This window comes from Cyprinodon tularosa, unplaced genomic scaffold (assembly GCF_016077235.1).
Source record: "Cyprinodon tularosa strain WSP-4 unplaced genomic scaffold, ASM1607723v1 ctg674, whole genome shotgun sequence".
Classification (NCBI taxonomy): domain Eukaryota; kingdom Metazoa; phylum Chordata; class Actinopteri; order Cyprinodontiformes; family Cyprinodontidae; genus Cyprinodon; species Cyprinodon tularosa.
The window spans coordinates 824,746-841,561 of record NW_024039423.1 but is presented as its reverse complement, the minus strand read 5'-3'; the positions used below and the strand labels follow the sequence as shown (position 1 = coordinate 841,561).

At 38.8% G+C, this 16,816-nt stretch overlaps 1 protein-coding gene across 48 annotated transcripts in view; it reads right to left on the bottom strand.

Moving 5' to 3' along the window:
• The window catches only part of LOC119771469 (receptor-type tyrosine-protein phosphatase delta-like), a 601,694-nt gene that overhangs the window by 139,591 nt on the left and 445,287 nt on the right, over positions 1-16,816 (bottom strand). For all 48 annotated transcript variants that reach the window (XM_038267465.1, XM_038267464.1, XM_038267466.1 and 45 more), the window contains one exon: positions 6,318-6,521. In XM_038267465.1, coding sequence (XP_038123393.1) covers positions 6,318-6,438 — 121 coding nt within the window. In that variant the 5' untranslated portion in view covers positions 6,439-6,521. The remainder of the gene's footprint in view (positions 1-6,317; positions 6,522-16,816) is intronic.

Sequence of the window (16,816 nt, the reverse complement as noted above, 5' to 3'; positions counted from 1 at the left end):
CTTGCAACAGCATGGGGTACCAAGATGCATGTTAAAGCTGTTGTTTATAGAATCCTTTTCAACAAGTCTGTTTGGCTTTTTGCACACTACATACATGTGTAGGGATTCATATTAGCAGCAATTATCTTCTTGCCACTTTTCTATAAAAGCCAGAGTTGTGAACAATTTATAATAAACAGATTTGCCATCCAGAGTGGTAGATCCCTGTAGTTCAGCCAGAGTTAATATTACTTTTTTTTTCTGATTATTTTCTGATTACTGTGCTTTAGGTCAAAATGTATTTCTTTGTATTCATTTCTCTGAGTTGTGCCAGACTCTTTCCATAATATCACGATGGGTTGCATTGCTATGTGAGATGTTTAATACTTTGAATAAAGTTTTACAACCTCTTTGGAGTTCAATAATTCACAAGTTTTCTAAGAAACATCTAATGTCTACAGAGTGCAAATGGATTTATAATAAAGATAAATTACGTGTTCATATTTTCTTTTAGTTATAAGGTAACTTCTGGAGGTAATTAGTTACACAGGCTTTTTGAGAACACGTTAGTCCATTCCCACCTTGAATACATTTTTTTTTTATGTAAAGATTTAACAGTTAAAAGTTGGAGTATGTTTACTTTTTTCCCAAATATTGCTGGAGTCATTTTTCAAAATAATCACTGAATAAGTATTTAGCCATTTTCTAAAGAGAGCTGAAAGATGAAAACTGCAGTGAGGATTGGGCCATCTGTGGCGCAGGCAGATTCTGCCTCCAGGGTTACTCACCCCCAAATGGACCTGGCACTGTTTCCCTTTAGACACACTGTCAAATTTCAGAGCATCATGGTCCTTCACACATAAAGAGAAAGCCTCAACTCATCTGGGCTGGATATGATTATGCAGTGGAACAGCTGAGGAAATGAATGCTCTTGTAAGCTGCTGGATCGGGGCTATGGCGGGGCATCCAAAACAGCTGAACAAGGAACAAATTAGGAAAACAAAGAAGCAGGCAGGAAAAAACAGGAGCTACAAAGAAAAAAAAAACACAAAGAAAAAAGGAGTAAACTGGCATGAAAGTATTTGGGAAGAAAAACGAAAGAAGAAAGCTACAAATCCTGGGAGATCAGGAAGCACAATAACAGCAACTAGAGACTAAAAGTAAATCTACCAATTTTCTTCATTACCAGACATATCTTTGGCTAATGAAGGTGTTTCAGACAGGACCCACACACCTCACCCTCATGACCCTACTCCAACATCCCTTTACTCACAGACAGACAGTCCCTGCAACGACTCCACTCATGAAATGTTTGTCTTGGCATGGAAACTGTAACCCAGTGCAGCTGTTTAAAGCAGAATGTGGGGGTAACGGCAGCTGCAGGCGGTCAGACAGCTTAAGGAAGGAAATTAGCTGCAGGTTTTTGGGGAGTTTTTTCTAGGGTTGGTGCCAAGTACAGTTGTGCAGCTTTTCTGTTACAGTTAGGCTCATATGCAGCAAAGGAATGTCTGAAAGCAAGCAGCTGTAATGTCAATTTAAACTGGGATATAATATAATGTAATATATGTATACATGTTGCCACATGTACTTGGTCATGTTCCTTGCACATATAGAAACTTGAGTGGTATAACAACCTAAATTAGGGCTGGGCGATATAGAAAAAAAGCTTATCGATAAAAAAAAATGCATATTGATTGATATCGATAATTATTGAAAAGATTTGAAACCATATTTTATGTGCAGCTCTGCCTGGACTTTTTATAATATTGCTAAATGATTGAATTTTAATAAAAAACACAAACGCAGACTTCGAATTAAATCTTTATTTAACCAACTTTTTTAACCATAACAGAATTGTTTTAAAGAAAAATAACTTAAGAGACCTGAGTTATGTTATTAAATACTGACAAAGAATAAACTTAAGTGACCAGAAAAGTGACCAAAATAAATATAACAAATAAATAAATGCCCCCCCACCGCCGCCGCCGCCCCCGTTTTCTGCTTTAACCTGAGTTATTACTTTGAAGTTTCTGGCCCCTCAGCATTTTTATCTCAATTGTTAGAACTACGTGGGAAACTGCCCAGAACTGAAAATATATATATATTTTCCGAAGATTCCTCGGAGGAGAGCCGCGTCGGGGCCTACACAGCTCGTACTCCTGCGGCTGTGAGCGGCTGAGATGATAAAAAAAAAGTTGGTTTCGTTATCAGACTGGTTTTCACTGGTTCCCGACACATTTTCTAGATGACTGTGGTTTGTTTTTGGTCCGACTTGCCGTGACCGAAATACTGCCAGACTGCCGAATTACAAAAACCTTTCTTTGAAACAATTTCCTCCGCCTCTCCTTGCTGCATCTTCATGTGCTCTGTGTTGTGGTTTAAGAGGGCGGCGCTTGGTGGCGTCGTGCCTGGGTCTGCGATTGTGATTGGTTGGGAGGAAGCAGTGACTAGCATAAACCTACATGCTAGGCTACAATGAGAAGGAAGGAAAACTGCGTTTCTTTTTTATCGAACTTTTATCGACCCTCTTTTTTTCTATTGCGCCACACGTCTATCGATATATATCGTTATTGAATTATCGCCCAGCCCTAACCTAAATCCATAGATGTAAATGTAAGGTCAGCAGGCCCTTGGCTGCTACTATTGTCTAGAACAGGCTTTCCAGAAGGTTTAAGAGTATTTTTATGGATTTGTTTAACCATCATTCACATGCACATTGGTGAGGTCAGACACTGAAGTTGGAAACAGAGTCCTTGCATGCAGTTTCTGCTCTAGATTATCTCAAAGGTGACCAGAAATGGAAAATACAAGTAACAGATTGAGGTGAGAGCAATTCTCCCGATAAATACAAGACTTTGTCAGGGCAAGCCAAAATTAATTCCTCATCCCAAAGCATACCTCCTTACTGCACGAGGACCCAGTGGCTGCATGCTTTATACCCTGAATGGCTTAGATGCAGCTGGCAAGGGCCATTCTACGAAGCTGTGAGCTAACCTGAAGGCCACAAAGAGTTTTAACTATCAAATCAGCAGATGGTTCACACCTATACACTCTACACTTATTCTACAATTTTTTGAAACCTACCCCTTTTAAGCAGAATTGTGGTCATTCCCAAATGCTTTAACTCTCATATCACACAAACATCATCTTAGTTTGATTAAATTATATTGTGTGAAAACTCCTCGACTAGAGTTATTTTACAACATCCAAATCTTGGTACAAGTAGTCTCCATGCCAAGGTACTGGATGGCAAGTCATGTACCTGTGTTCAAGAACATGATTGAACTGTCTCAAGTGGACCAGTTAGAATTAACCTTTTGCAATATAAAAGGATAGGATTTTGTTAAGAAAGTTCCCATGAACAAGAGCCTATCTGTAAATCCTCTCTTCAGAACATAAAACAAGGGATACTTGGTAACACTTAGCTTTTCCCTATCCTGCTGAGGAACATATGTAGCAGGAAGAAAGGGGAGAGGAAAAATAAATCCCATTTGAACAGATTGCAGGGAACATTTCTCAAGCACAAAGTTGAAAATTTCACCCATCAATTTCACTTTGTGTAGCTCTGTTGTATATGACCTTGGGTGTATGATCCCTTCAGTCAGTTGGAGACATTCGGCCGAACCGAGGGGGGGATTTCACTCATTGCAAAAGGGAGCAATCAAATTTTTTATTCATCTCACTATGGAGCTAATGATTCATGGATCTCCCTGTTGAAAAAAAAGGAGGATGAGGATGTGGAATGGGGGGGGTGTTGGGGGATCTTTGGTGTAGGACCAAAGCTCAATGAGGTTTGAAAACTGTTGTCACACATCACTGAGCAGGTGTCTGATGTAGAGTAACTCAATTCAGAAATTTTCTCAGTGTGATATTCTTGGCTCAGGTCGAACAAAAAAAAAATAAAAATAAATGGGGGTTTTAGAGAAAGAGAACAGGAACATATTTTAAGCTTCAGTGAGATGAAAACTTTGGTCAGTGTGAAATATAGATTAGGTTAAAGAGAGAAGCACATATAATGAGCATTTCCCGCCCTACTATCTAAGATGGTGTAGAGGTATTAGCAAATTTTTTCTTTAGGCAATTACTTTCTACAATGCTCCTCTAATAATTATCAACATCCTATAAAATAAAATATTTTTTAATTGCTCTCCTAAAAAACTATACTTTATAATAGGGATTTGCTGGTGGAGGATTTAGTTTTACCCAGTTGCAAAAGTAAAATGTTCTGTCTACAACTTATATGTTTTTTTTTTTTAGTTTTTACTGCACTAGTGGCTCGTTTTTCTGACAGTAGGCTGACAGGAAAGGGAGGCATGAGAGAGGGGGAGAGAAATGCGGCAAAGGACCAAAGGTTGAATTCGAACCCGGGTTGGCCACGTCAAGGACTAAGGTCTCTGTACATGGGTCGTGTGTGCTAACCACTTCGTCACCGGCACACACAACTTATATGGTTTTAAGTCCTTTTACTGAAGTACTAGAAAAAGGCAAGAGCTTTTTATGTCTGTATGGAGTTAAAGCAAAACACTTCTCTCTAATTGTGTGAGAATAACAAAGCCAATCAAGGTGTTTAAAATAAAAAAGGACTACACATCACCTTCATTAATTTCATTTTGAATTAACAATGAATATGTCTGTAACCAACTGCATGATGGCTAGTAAAGGAGAGACTGTGACTTTCTAACCAGCTAATATCAGCTTCTTTGAGTAATTGCCCTGCCGAATGAGCCAACAGTTAACTAATATGCAAAACCAAATATCCCAAACTTTTTTTCTATAGGTCCTCCTAATGTTAATCTAGAATAAGGGCAACAAGTAATCTCTCTTCTTCATATTTGGTGGTGTTATGACAAAAAACATTGAAAGGCAGTGTGATTTGGAGTATAATGAGCTCCTCAAAAACTGTTCAGCAGTTGTTTACACTTTTGGTTTGCACCAAGAAGATCCTGAAAGCTATTCCTGGCTGGAGTGGTTTGCCAGGGTCCTGGAGAGGAGAGTTTGGCTGATGGTCGAACCTCGGTTTCAGAAGGATTGGTGTGATTTTTCATCCTGGTTATGGAACATTGGACCAGCTCTACTATCTCTGCAGGCTGCCCTATGTTGCTTAGGACTTTGCCCGACAGGCTACATGTGTTTTGTCGACTTGGACCACTGGGACCATGTCCCTCATGGTACCCTGTGGAGCAGCAGTTTTGTCTGCATTGCATTGATTAAGTCAGACCTGTTCCCAGGGCATGTTGGGACTCCGACAGGGCTGCCCTCTATCACAGGTAACGTTCATCACCTTTTTTTTTTCCCCTATGTTTTCATGAAAATAGTATGCCATGCATATTTGAGTAAAAAGTTGCTCCTTTCTGACTATCCAACCTCTAAGGCATGTTTGGCAGAGTGTATAATCAACGGTTGACTTTTTCTACTTGAAGGTAGAGAAGCTCTTATATATTAATAAGGTTCTCTGTCTGACCGAGGTACTTCTCTGATTATTCAGAGATCTAGAAAAGGTTTTGTTGTTTCTAGTGTTATAATCAAGACCACACCAACCGAGAACAAGGAGTACCGAGATAAGGTCAAGACCTTTAGAGGTTGAGAGAAAGACAGACCAAGACCTTACATGTTCTTGGTATTGTCTTGTTCTTGGCCTCTTAATGTCTTGATCTTGTCTTGGTCTCAACCACTAAAGGGATTTGCCTTGTTTTGTTCTTGGTACTCCTTGGTCTCTGTTGGTGGGGTCTTGACTACAACACTAGTTGTTTCTAAACTTAGTTTGTGTCTGAATAATAGTGCTATTTGGGATTTCCTATGGCATTTAATTTTTTTTTGTTCTTTTGGCACATTGTTCATTTGAAATGGTTTGGTCTTTGAGTCATCTTACTTTGTTGTTTTGGTTACGCTCCGATACACTCTGGCAACAGTGACGTTGTTAACACCAGTTTGTTAAATATAGATCAGAATGAATGAACCACATTTACAATAGCAAAGTGTGTGAATGCAAATGTACAAAACTACCTTTTCTTGATCATTATGGTATATTTAGTGCATCTTTCAGAATAGATTTATAAGGTATAGGGATACAGACATTTTGATGCACATGATAAAATTTTACCCAGTAACGAAATTTCAAGACATTCTAGAGTCGATTATTTGTCTGGCGGGTGTAAGATGGTTTCTATAGCTTTATACCTGGAATATTTTCATTTAAAAACACAGTGGAAATGTTTGAGTGCATTTTAGTGATTCTTTGTGTTTGTGTTTTTTTGGGAAACAGAACATCCAAACCAGCGGCCCACCCCCTCACCCCCAGCCCCAGCCCCACCCCACCCGAAGGCATACGGTCCACTTACTTTGAGCGTCGGCGAGGTGGAGGAGCAGACCCTGGATCAGCAGCAGAGGCAGCAGCAGTGGCGGCAGCAGCAGCAGCGTGGGTCTGGTTCTGTGCATGGTGGGACAGCTTGGCACCAGCATGCTTTGGCAGCCTCGGTGGCACTGGCTCACAGAGCCCTGTGAGTCAGTCTGGTCTGATTTCTCAGATGCAGGGTATTCACAGCCTGCGCAAGGCGAGGGAAGGGAAGGATGGAGGAAGAAGATGGAGAAGGGAAGGAAGGCAAGATGGGAGAGAGACAGAAAATGAATGAAACAAAGCTGTTTGGCTCCACAGGTTTTATCTATCCCTGCACATTTCTGACATACCCCCGCACAGCCTCGGCTGGAGCTGACAGAGGATAGGAACAGCCTGATGTGCTCACAGGGTATATTCTGACAGTTCTCTAAATGGAATAGTCACTTGCCACAAATGCGTGTGCATGAGAGACCAAGATAGTGGGAGCAAGAGATGGGGAAGCAACAAAAAAAACAAAAAAATCGCAGATACAAGTGTGAGCCAACTTGATTTTGTTTTCTGGGCTTGGGTCACAAACTGCAATCAAATAAATGACATAATCAAAGAGCATTTAGATCACAGAGGGAACTCAGCTGCTACTACATGACTGCTGGGGAAAATCATCTCCAATCTAAATAATCTTGAGTAATCACAAAAAAAAGAGATGATAATGCTATCTTAATTATGCTAAGATACTTTAAAACCAATTGCAACATATTGCAACATTTTGCCTTAAATAACACAATATTAATTTTGATTCCCGCTGCACATAAACACAGGCTTTCTTTGTCATCCAGAGCACAACCACCACCAGATAAAATGTTTAATATAGAGTGGCCAGGATGCTTTCCTTTCATGTTGCAGCTTGTTATTGACAGGGTTCTCCACGGCAGGGAAAATCAATGCGATACAGTGAACTAGTATTAGCTGCCGACTGCCTCCTATCCCTTGTCATCCATTTGCTTAAGCCTGAGCTTGATCCTCAGTGATGGATGCTTTGCAGTGGGGTTCGGCTCATAACACGGCTCCGGGCTAAGCTAAGCTGAGCGTCACACTGTAGTTGTGGGGGTGGGTGAGAGGGAGTTGGTAACTGGCACATCAGTCTTTGTTGCTGTTCTTATAAGAAGGTGTTTGCCAGGAGGCCTTTGCCAAATTTTTTAAATGTTGCGATGTATTCGGTTAGCTGGCTTTTTATCAGCAGATTTGACCAAAACAGGAGAGAAAGCAATAAACAGCTTGAAGCCAAATCACCACATGCAGTGGTGACAAAGTGCCTAGTTTCCATGTTACCAGTCATCCTCTCTTTCATTTCCAGCTTTACTTCATTCATTCCTATGGGTTGTAAATGGGACAAAGACTCAAAGTTTGAGCACCTTACGTCAATTTGTTTTTTAAGGGCTTTATATATATATAAAAAAAAAAAAAACAGTTGCGACTACCTTTGTGAGAACCAGATACTGCAAGTGCAAGGGGTGCAACAATAGAAGGGATAAATTTAAAGCAATTTCTTGAACAACTCATCAGGAAAAATGTATATCTACTGATAAAAAGTGCCTTGAATAAATGTTCTTATTTTAGCATTTTTTTCACATTACAAACTTTGCCAAAACTGTATTTCATTGGGATTATTTGTGATACATTTCTCCTGTCTCATGTTTCTGTTTTTTGTTTTATACTCAAAAAATCCCACAACAAAAGAAGAAGTACTAAATATTAACATGTATGTGCAGATACCAAAAGTAAAAAGTATGAAGATTACACAATCTTATTCACGGCTATATAGAGTTGTGCTATAAAATTTACATACCCTTCCCTTAAAGACAGAGAAAAATCTGTTGTCAGTAAAATAAATTGAAATTGACAAAAGCAATAACAAATGAAATTGATAAAAACGGAAATTATACTGGTTTTGAATAAAAAATATGTAAAAACTAGGGCTGAAACAACTCATCAGATTAATCCTGATTAATCGATTATTGAAATAATTGTAAACTAATTTAGTAATCCATTAATGGTTAGCCAGAGTATAGAGACTCCCAAACATGCCTTTAGCTGACAGAGCGAGCCACTAAGAGCAGTAATTATACCAGGATTGTAAAAAAAAAAAAAAAAAGTAAACATTTTGCATTTAAGATAACAAAAACTTCTGTTAGTTAAAATATTCTTTACAGAACTCCACAAGTCTAAAAGTTTTAGTTTTACCTGGATAATTTTGTAAAAAATCTACTTTAAAGCTACAGTGTGTAATTTTCAGCGACATCTAGCGGTCAGACTGCAGACCGCAGCAACATGAACATCTCCCCCCCCACCGCTTCTCCCCCCCAACAGTACGGCGAGCGTTACGGGACAAAATTTCTTCCACGACGTCCGCATCACCTACCCTCTCAAGTGATGAGGTTTGTTTACATAGATAATTTTACAGATAGTATTTCATTAGTCTGAGTAGGGTATAGATTTCATGTAGACTTAAGATAATAAATATACCCGTTATTTTTTCTACATCGTTGTGACGTTTTGGTGAGCTGCTTTGCATGGTGATATAAACAGACTACTAATTGTAGTCATTAGTTTAACAGCGAGATTGTGTTCGCTGGAAGAATATATATTCCCCGTTTACAGAGTCCAAGTCATTTTGGTGGCACGGGGGTTACAACGCGAGGAAGAGGGAGAGGACGAGGGCGAAGGCAGGGAGGCCGTGCAGCTAGGGCCAGGCGAGAGAGGGGTGCCAGCGGGGTGAGAGCAGAGGAGGAAACGCTTGAAGATCTCCAAAGGAGCCGGAGAGAAGTAACCGAGGTATATATCCAGAAAATTATTTTACAGAAAATTACTGAATCATTACCTATGAAACGTCAGGGACGTTGCTGAATAAGTATACTGGAGAGGAACAGCATCATCACGCCGCAGCATGTTATTGTTTTAGACAGGTCTGAGCATCCTGTACTCCAAAAACTGCAGTGATATTAGACAATTGTGTGTGTAGGATTAATTACCTGTCCAAGAGAAAACTGGCAACTTGAGCGTCACTTTGAAAACCTTTTTCCTCCATCAGTGACTTCCATCGTGTAAATGCCGTGCCAATGTTGATCCGTGTTTTTTGTCGTTTCTTGTCACGCTTGCGTTTATTCTCGTCGTGTTTCCGCTTCTTAGATGACGGGGGTTCGGTGTCCGCCGCTTTTCGTTGTGATACAGAGTAGGCATGATCCTCCATTCGTCTGATGTTTGGCCACACAGTGCCAAACAGTTTGCAAAGTCACTCACGCCTGCCGCCTTTGTTCAGCTTTCTTCTTCTTCTTCTTCTTATGGGATTTTATGGCGGTTGGCAGACTTGTGAATTGTGCATTACCGCCACCAACTGATATGGAGTAAAGCAAGAAAACAGGAAACGATTCACCCCCCCCAAAAAAAAAAAAAAAAAAAAAAAAAAAAAAAAAAAAAAAAAAAAAAAAAAAACCTGTGTAACTTAAACCAACATAATACTAAATCACATTTGCCCATATAATTTTAATTTACTCTAGGTCATCGTAACTCTGCCAGTTTCTGATGGTCCCATCGGTCCTCCCATCATACTTCCAACCATCTCCCAGTTCAAATCTTTAATGTCCAGGTATTTTTCTGCAGCCTTCACTATTATTTTGATTTTTTCCGTTTTTTTTTGTTGTCTGTGCAGTACAGTTAATCACTTCTACCATGAAAAGAACAAAATTTGTCTTTTTAACAATAAGTGAGTCTTCATCAATTTTTAGAGATTTCTCTAGAGGTTTGGAATTTGCCGTGTGTTGAACTGTAGGTTTGGGTTTTTCTGACTGAGATGGGATCCTTTTTGCAGCTTCAGCGTAGGTTATTCCGAGCTCAAATTTCATTTTTTTAATTTCCTCAGACCTTTTGCTTGCTTCACAGCCGCGATAAGCAGCAGTATGTTCTCCACCACAATTACAGCATTTTATTTTAGCTTCTTTTCCACATTTTCCGTACTCATGTTCTCCTGCACACCTTCCACACCTCTGTTTCCCTTTACAAACTGCTGCAATGTGACCGAATTTTTGGCATTTGAAACATCTCAATGGTGGAGGATTGTAGATTTTGACATTATAGCTTATGTAACCGATGAATACTTTGCTTGGTAATTGCTCTTCTTCGAATTTAATTAGCACAGATAAACTGTCAGATCTTTCTCCGTTTCTTGTTGTTTTTAACCGTTTTACTTCTTTTACTTTTGCACCGCTTATGTTTTCCAGAATCTCTTTTTCAGAAATTTTTAGAGGAACTCCTCCAATGACTCCCCTGCTGATCTTTTTGTTCTCCATTAAGCTGCACTGAACTCTTATCCCGTCAATTTTGTTGATCCGTATTGCTTTGCCTTGCTGGGCGCTGTCTCTGCAGTTAATTAGCAGGTCTCCACTGTACAGAATTCTGGCACCTTTGACTTCTCCGACAAGTTTATTGATGGTTTTTGTTAAGTGAACCGGATTCCAATTTGTAAAAGAGTCTGCCTGATTAACGACTTTGAATATGACTTTGAATTCATTTTGTTGTGCTGTGGAATGTATGGAATAATCATCACTGGATTGTTCTGAACTAGATTCCCCTTGAACTGATCTCTGTTTTTTCCGCTTTTTCTCATTTTTTGGTGTTGCTATCTTCCAACCTTCATTGTCACTATTTCCCTCTTCCATCCCACAAGAATCGCTTCCTGTTTCCTCACTACTCACGGCCCAGGACATTTCTCCATAAGCAGCTTCAAAACACGCGCCATGCACCAAACGACCATCCACATGCAAATCCAATTCATCACAGGCCTTCCCTCTTGTTCAGCTTTCTTGTTACTGATGCGCAGTATACCTGCTTCTTCTTCTTCTTTGGTTTCAGGCAGACTAAACGCTTCTCAGGCATAATACTGCCATCTACTGTTCAGTACCGTCTCAGTTCATCTCTCTCAACTTGCCGTAGTTATTTTTGAGCGTCATGGGAGATCTCGCAATCGCTAGTTTGTTGCCTCTGCGCTTGCCGTAGCGCAAAGATGTCAGCCTCCATGGCTGCGAGACCCGCTCCTATGTAATTATAAATAACGAATTCTAAGGCAGCGCAAATATTATGGTTAAAAGGCTGAGCTCATAGGTGATGATAAATAACATAGTTATGTATAATATATTAAATTTCTGACTTTATATGCCTGTAATTATTACACACTGTAGCTTTAAGGAACTTTTTGTTATCTGATTATAAATCCATTAATGGAAAAAAATTATCACCAGATTAATCGATTTGCAAAATAATCATTAGTTGCAGCCCTACTAAATACATATGTATATATATAAAAAATAAAACAAGTAAAAAAGCCTGATGGAGCTCCTGAACTGAAATATTGCTGAGCAACACTGAGGCAATCAGTGAAATAAGATGTTTTCTGTACTGTTCAGACTTCTGCACCTTTTGACAGGTACGTTGGTTCACTGTTCAGGAGCATGGAACTTTCATTTGTTTGGGACAGTTTACTATGAAAAATTCAAAATCAACATTTTATTTTACTAAATCATCATTTATTAAATGCTTTTTTTCCAGTTTTGTGCTACTGTATTTGAATTACTAGTGTGAATTAATTTTTTTTTAACTGGGAGGGTATGTAAACCCGAATGTCCCACTCAACCGGACAAAAAAAACAAAACATTCACAGGCATCCAGTCACATTCACACAATCCCACTATTTTGCCTGTGTTGTATGTTTAAGCTCAATGTCTTGTCTGAAGGTTAGCTTCCACCAATTTCTTTGCACCCAAACAGATTTCCCTCCAGGAGTAACTTGTATTGTTGTGGTGCATCGCGTTTAGGTAGATTGGATGTCTTATGCTACGTTCACACGTCACGCAATTTGAGCAGCAAAAATGCATCTGCTGCTACATTTTTGATGCATGTCCACATTAAGGTTGAGACTTGATTCTGCCTTAAAATATTACTTCGTGTTGGAGGCGCTTAGAATCCCTCATACTGGCAGTGTGGTGTCACTGGGAATCCAGCAACAGCTGCCTCAGGCCCGGTCACTTCTTCTGGGATTTCCTCTACTGTTTGTGGCGGCTGGAATTAGAAGTTGGCGTTTTTCAGGTATGCGGTACAAACTACAGACTTCCTCATGAATCTCAATTCAACTTCAACACCTTCTCCATTGCTTCTGAAGAATGTTTTTTTTTTTAAGTGGGGATATTGTTCAGCCTGTGTAAGGTGCCTTACTTTGCATGTTCCCCAAAACATTAGATTTTAGTCTCACGTTACACAAGCATAATGATATGTGTGCCTACTCCTAGGTATGAATGTTGTTGTCCATTATAACCTTTAAAATCAGAAAACATGTTCCTCTATTTTCAATATTGTTTTAGCAATCAACAAACTAAAACCAATAAAAACAAATTCAAAGATATTGAAATAGATGGTTATAATTTCCCAAATGTAAAGTGAAAAATCCTAAAAAATAATTTTATGTACATGTACTGCAGCAAAACATTAGAATTACTTGTTATATCAGCTGTATGAACTTAATCTAAATCAACAGTAATAAAGCCCCTTCTGACAAAGTTGCAGTCCAAGCCATTTTCAGGGCAACTCTTCACCTGATTTTAAAACTCTCCCCTCTCAAATCTCCTTTGATTTATCTGAAGTCTGAATCTTAAAAAAAAAAAAATCCTGAAATTATGTTAGAAGTTGCAGAACTCAGAAAGACCATCCATTTCCCCCTGTACACACCCTGTATGCACACACTCATAAAAAAAACACACAGACTAGATAATGGAGGCTAACTCAAACATCTGCGTCTTGTGTAACAAGCCGGCAAACAACTAAACGGCTGTGCGACGTGAGAAAATGAGGAGAACCTCAACCAGAGCCAGTATCACACAAAAATCATAGCTGTGAGGATTGGTGCTGATTTGCTGTTAATCCTTTCGGGCAGTTTCCTGCTTAATGTGTTAAGGTGTGATAAGACACTAGCCAGAAAGCCAGTAGCTTGTCAAATGGATGTAGTCTAAATACAGAAACATTCTTGTGGCATAATTTTCAGTTTTTTTCAAATGAAGTTCCAAATATAAAGAAATTTCCACACATATAAGACTTTTTCCTTCTGTTGCGTCATTAAAAATGTACCTCAACCAATCCTTTCCAGTTTAACCAGCAGTCCTATTAGATAACAGCTAATAACTATTGATCCTTCCTCTGTTTTATTCTGGGGTTCCGTGAGGGATCAGAGCTAAGAGAGAAAGTTTATCGACATCTACCGCAGTATGTGGCACATTATTTATTCAGACACATGTCTTGTTTTCATCAATATGATTTAAAATGGTTTTTCCTACGTTTGGTATTCATAAACACTGATTCAACGTTGTGTATACAAAATGTTTATTATTGTTAATTAGGATTGAGCAAAAACTGGATAATAAAAAAGCCAACAGTTCTTATGAACTCAATCATACAATTTTGAATAAACTTAATAAAAAAAATACAGTTATGAGTTTGATTTTCAGCTTATGCTCTTGGACATGCCTAGAACTTCTTAAACAAGGCATCTTAAGAGAAGGAGTTTTGTAATTTGTGCACAAGGTAACCAGAGAGGGCAGAACTGAAATTAGATGTCAGGTTTCAGGCCCAAAACAAACCAGCTAATGGGTGCGATATAGTGTTACCCACCAAGTTTATCTGGTTATCTCCAACTCAGGCTCCATATCTCCATTATAAGCAAAACATAGAAATGGATGCTTTGAAGTAGGTGGAATTGTTGACTTTGATTATGCTGAAATTCACTGTTCTTTTATTTGTTCTTTTAGAAGTAGAGTGAATTAATAATCACATACGTTAAGAATATCGATACTACCTAACCCTTTTCCAGTCTTTGTCTCCTTACAAACACTAGGTTCAGGATATCTGTTAAATATAGAAAATCTCTCCACACTGCAAAACCTTTTGAGATAGTAGGGTTGTCACGATACTAAACTTTTCAACTCGATACCGATACTAAGGAAAATATTCGATACTCGATACCATTTTCGATACCATAAGGATAAAATTTCAACAGAAATATTTTGATTAATAATTAAAATACAATAAATAAATACAATAAACAATAAGAACAACATTTTGAGGTTGTTTGCTGTGCACAGTATTTAGCAAGCTTGATAAAAAACTTACAAAATTAAAATTAAGTTTTCCTTACTTGGCTATGCTTTGCACACATAACAATGACACTAGCCAAACCGGTTAAGAAACAAAAATAATTCTCAGCAGCTGCAACTGTTACAAAAAAAGTCTGAAACTGAAAAGTGCACAGAATTATTCAATCACAGTGTTCAGAAAGTGCATTTTCCTCTATTCTGCACTTTAGATGAATGACTGTTTAGGTGCGACTGGTACTCGATACTTTTGAAAATGAGTATTGTATCCGGATACAACATTTCAGTATCGATACTTTTTTGAGTATCGATACTTTTGACAACCCTATGAGATAGAAGTCAACATTTCTTAAATTAAGTGTATTTACCAGGAATTTGAGTAGGTACATAAGATGATTTGTCAATGGAATTATTGTTTTTACTCTTAAAATAAGATAATTAGATAATACACACTTGAAATAAAACAATGCAATTGTTTGTTTTCTTATTTTAAATGTACATTTTCTTTTTCCATTAGCAAAGCATCTCACTTACTTCTTCGATTCAAGAAGAATTGCACCTATTTTAAGAAAAAAAATGCTTATTTTATTTTGAATTTTTTCCACTGTTAACTACAACTACCACAACATGTGCTACATGACTTTAAAGGCATCTCTCTAGCCATATCAACGAATATAGAGACTGCCGTTTTTGCCAACACTTCACCAAACAGCTCATGCTCAGTTAGATAGCATAGAGATTGTCTGGGGGGGTGGCAGCCTGGTGGTTAGGGCATTCGGCTTAGAATCCAGAGGTTCTGAGTTCAGTTGGCCATTCCACTTCAGCTCTGTCTGTATCTTCAGCGTTGTTGTCCTGCCATAAAGGTTAATATTAATTCCAATATCTTTTTTTTTTTTTTTTTTTTTTTTGCTTCTAACAGATTTCCTTCTAGTGTTGAAGTATATTTTATGGCATCTATTTCCCGTGAGCCTGAGTATAATGAAGGAAAGCAGTTCCACAGCAAGACACCAAAACCACAATGTTTCATTTTGGGGATTTTGCCACACAGCCTTTCGATTGTAAAGAAAAAAAAAAAAAAGAAAAAAACCTGGCAACAAATAAGTTGCTGCGTCATCCTACATTTTTTTTTTCAATTTCTAAATCTACCTTTTTTTTAGTGTATAGATAGGATATGACTATGAGGAGTAACTTTAATGATAAGGATAAAATATGGTGATTGAGGTTCTCTCCGGGTACTCCGGCTTCCTCCCACAGTCTAAAAACATGACTGTTAGGTAATTAGCTTCTCTAAAAGTCCCCTTAGGTGTGAGTGTGTGCGTGAATGAATGGTTGTTTGTCTCTGTGTTGCCCTGCGATGGACTGGTGACCTGTCCAGGGTGTACCCTGCCTCTCGCCCGTAGACTGCTGGAGATAGGCACCAGCAACCCTCACGACCCCACCTGGGATTATGTGTGTCAGAAAATGGATGGATGGATGGATGGATGGATGGATGGATGGATGGATGGATGGATGGATGGATGGATGGATGGATGGATGGATGGATGGATGGATGGATGGATGGATGGATGGATGGATGGATGGATGGATGGATGGATGGATGGATATGGTGATTGAAGGATTTTAAATGGTTGTTGGTCTCCATTAACCCATCTCCATGACACCGCCAGCCCTTGGTTCCCATAGCAGGGGATTTGACTATTAAAAAAAAGATTGGCTCTGGTTAGGGATTGGACACATTCCAAGTGTAAGAGTCCCACTGAGGTTTTTTTTTTTACCAATGAGCATTGCAGTGGAACGCTTTCACTTTCGTACACTTGGTGACTCCGATGCTTTCCATTGAAGATTTATTACATTAGGAAAAAAAGGAGGAAAAAAAAACAAACAGTCTCGTCTTTCTTCCTGAGCCCCTGGTGGTATTGTTGTGTTCCCATTCAGTAGTGCCACATTCAAAGGATTTTGCTGCTGATAGCAATCATGCATTATTAAACAAAGCCTGACAACATGCACCATGTTAATTAGAAAAAGAGGAGGTGGGGGAGAAAGAAGCTGTTGAACTGTCTACTCTCTCTCCTTCCTTGTGATTCTTATCAGAAATGTAAGCGAGAACGAGGACTGGGTGTTTATATTTCACATAAAGGCTGGCCGCCATTCTAATTTCAGCAGGCTCGTTTGGTATTCTGGTCTTTTTTAGACAAGCAATATTACTGAGGGAGTTGAAAAAAGAACAAAAGAATCAGTTATATTTATCTCATATTGCAGCCATACACCGATAAACTTATTATGGGAATAAACGCAGGATGAATAGTTATGAGGGTCC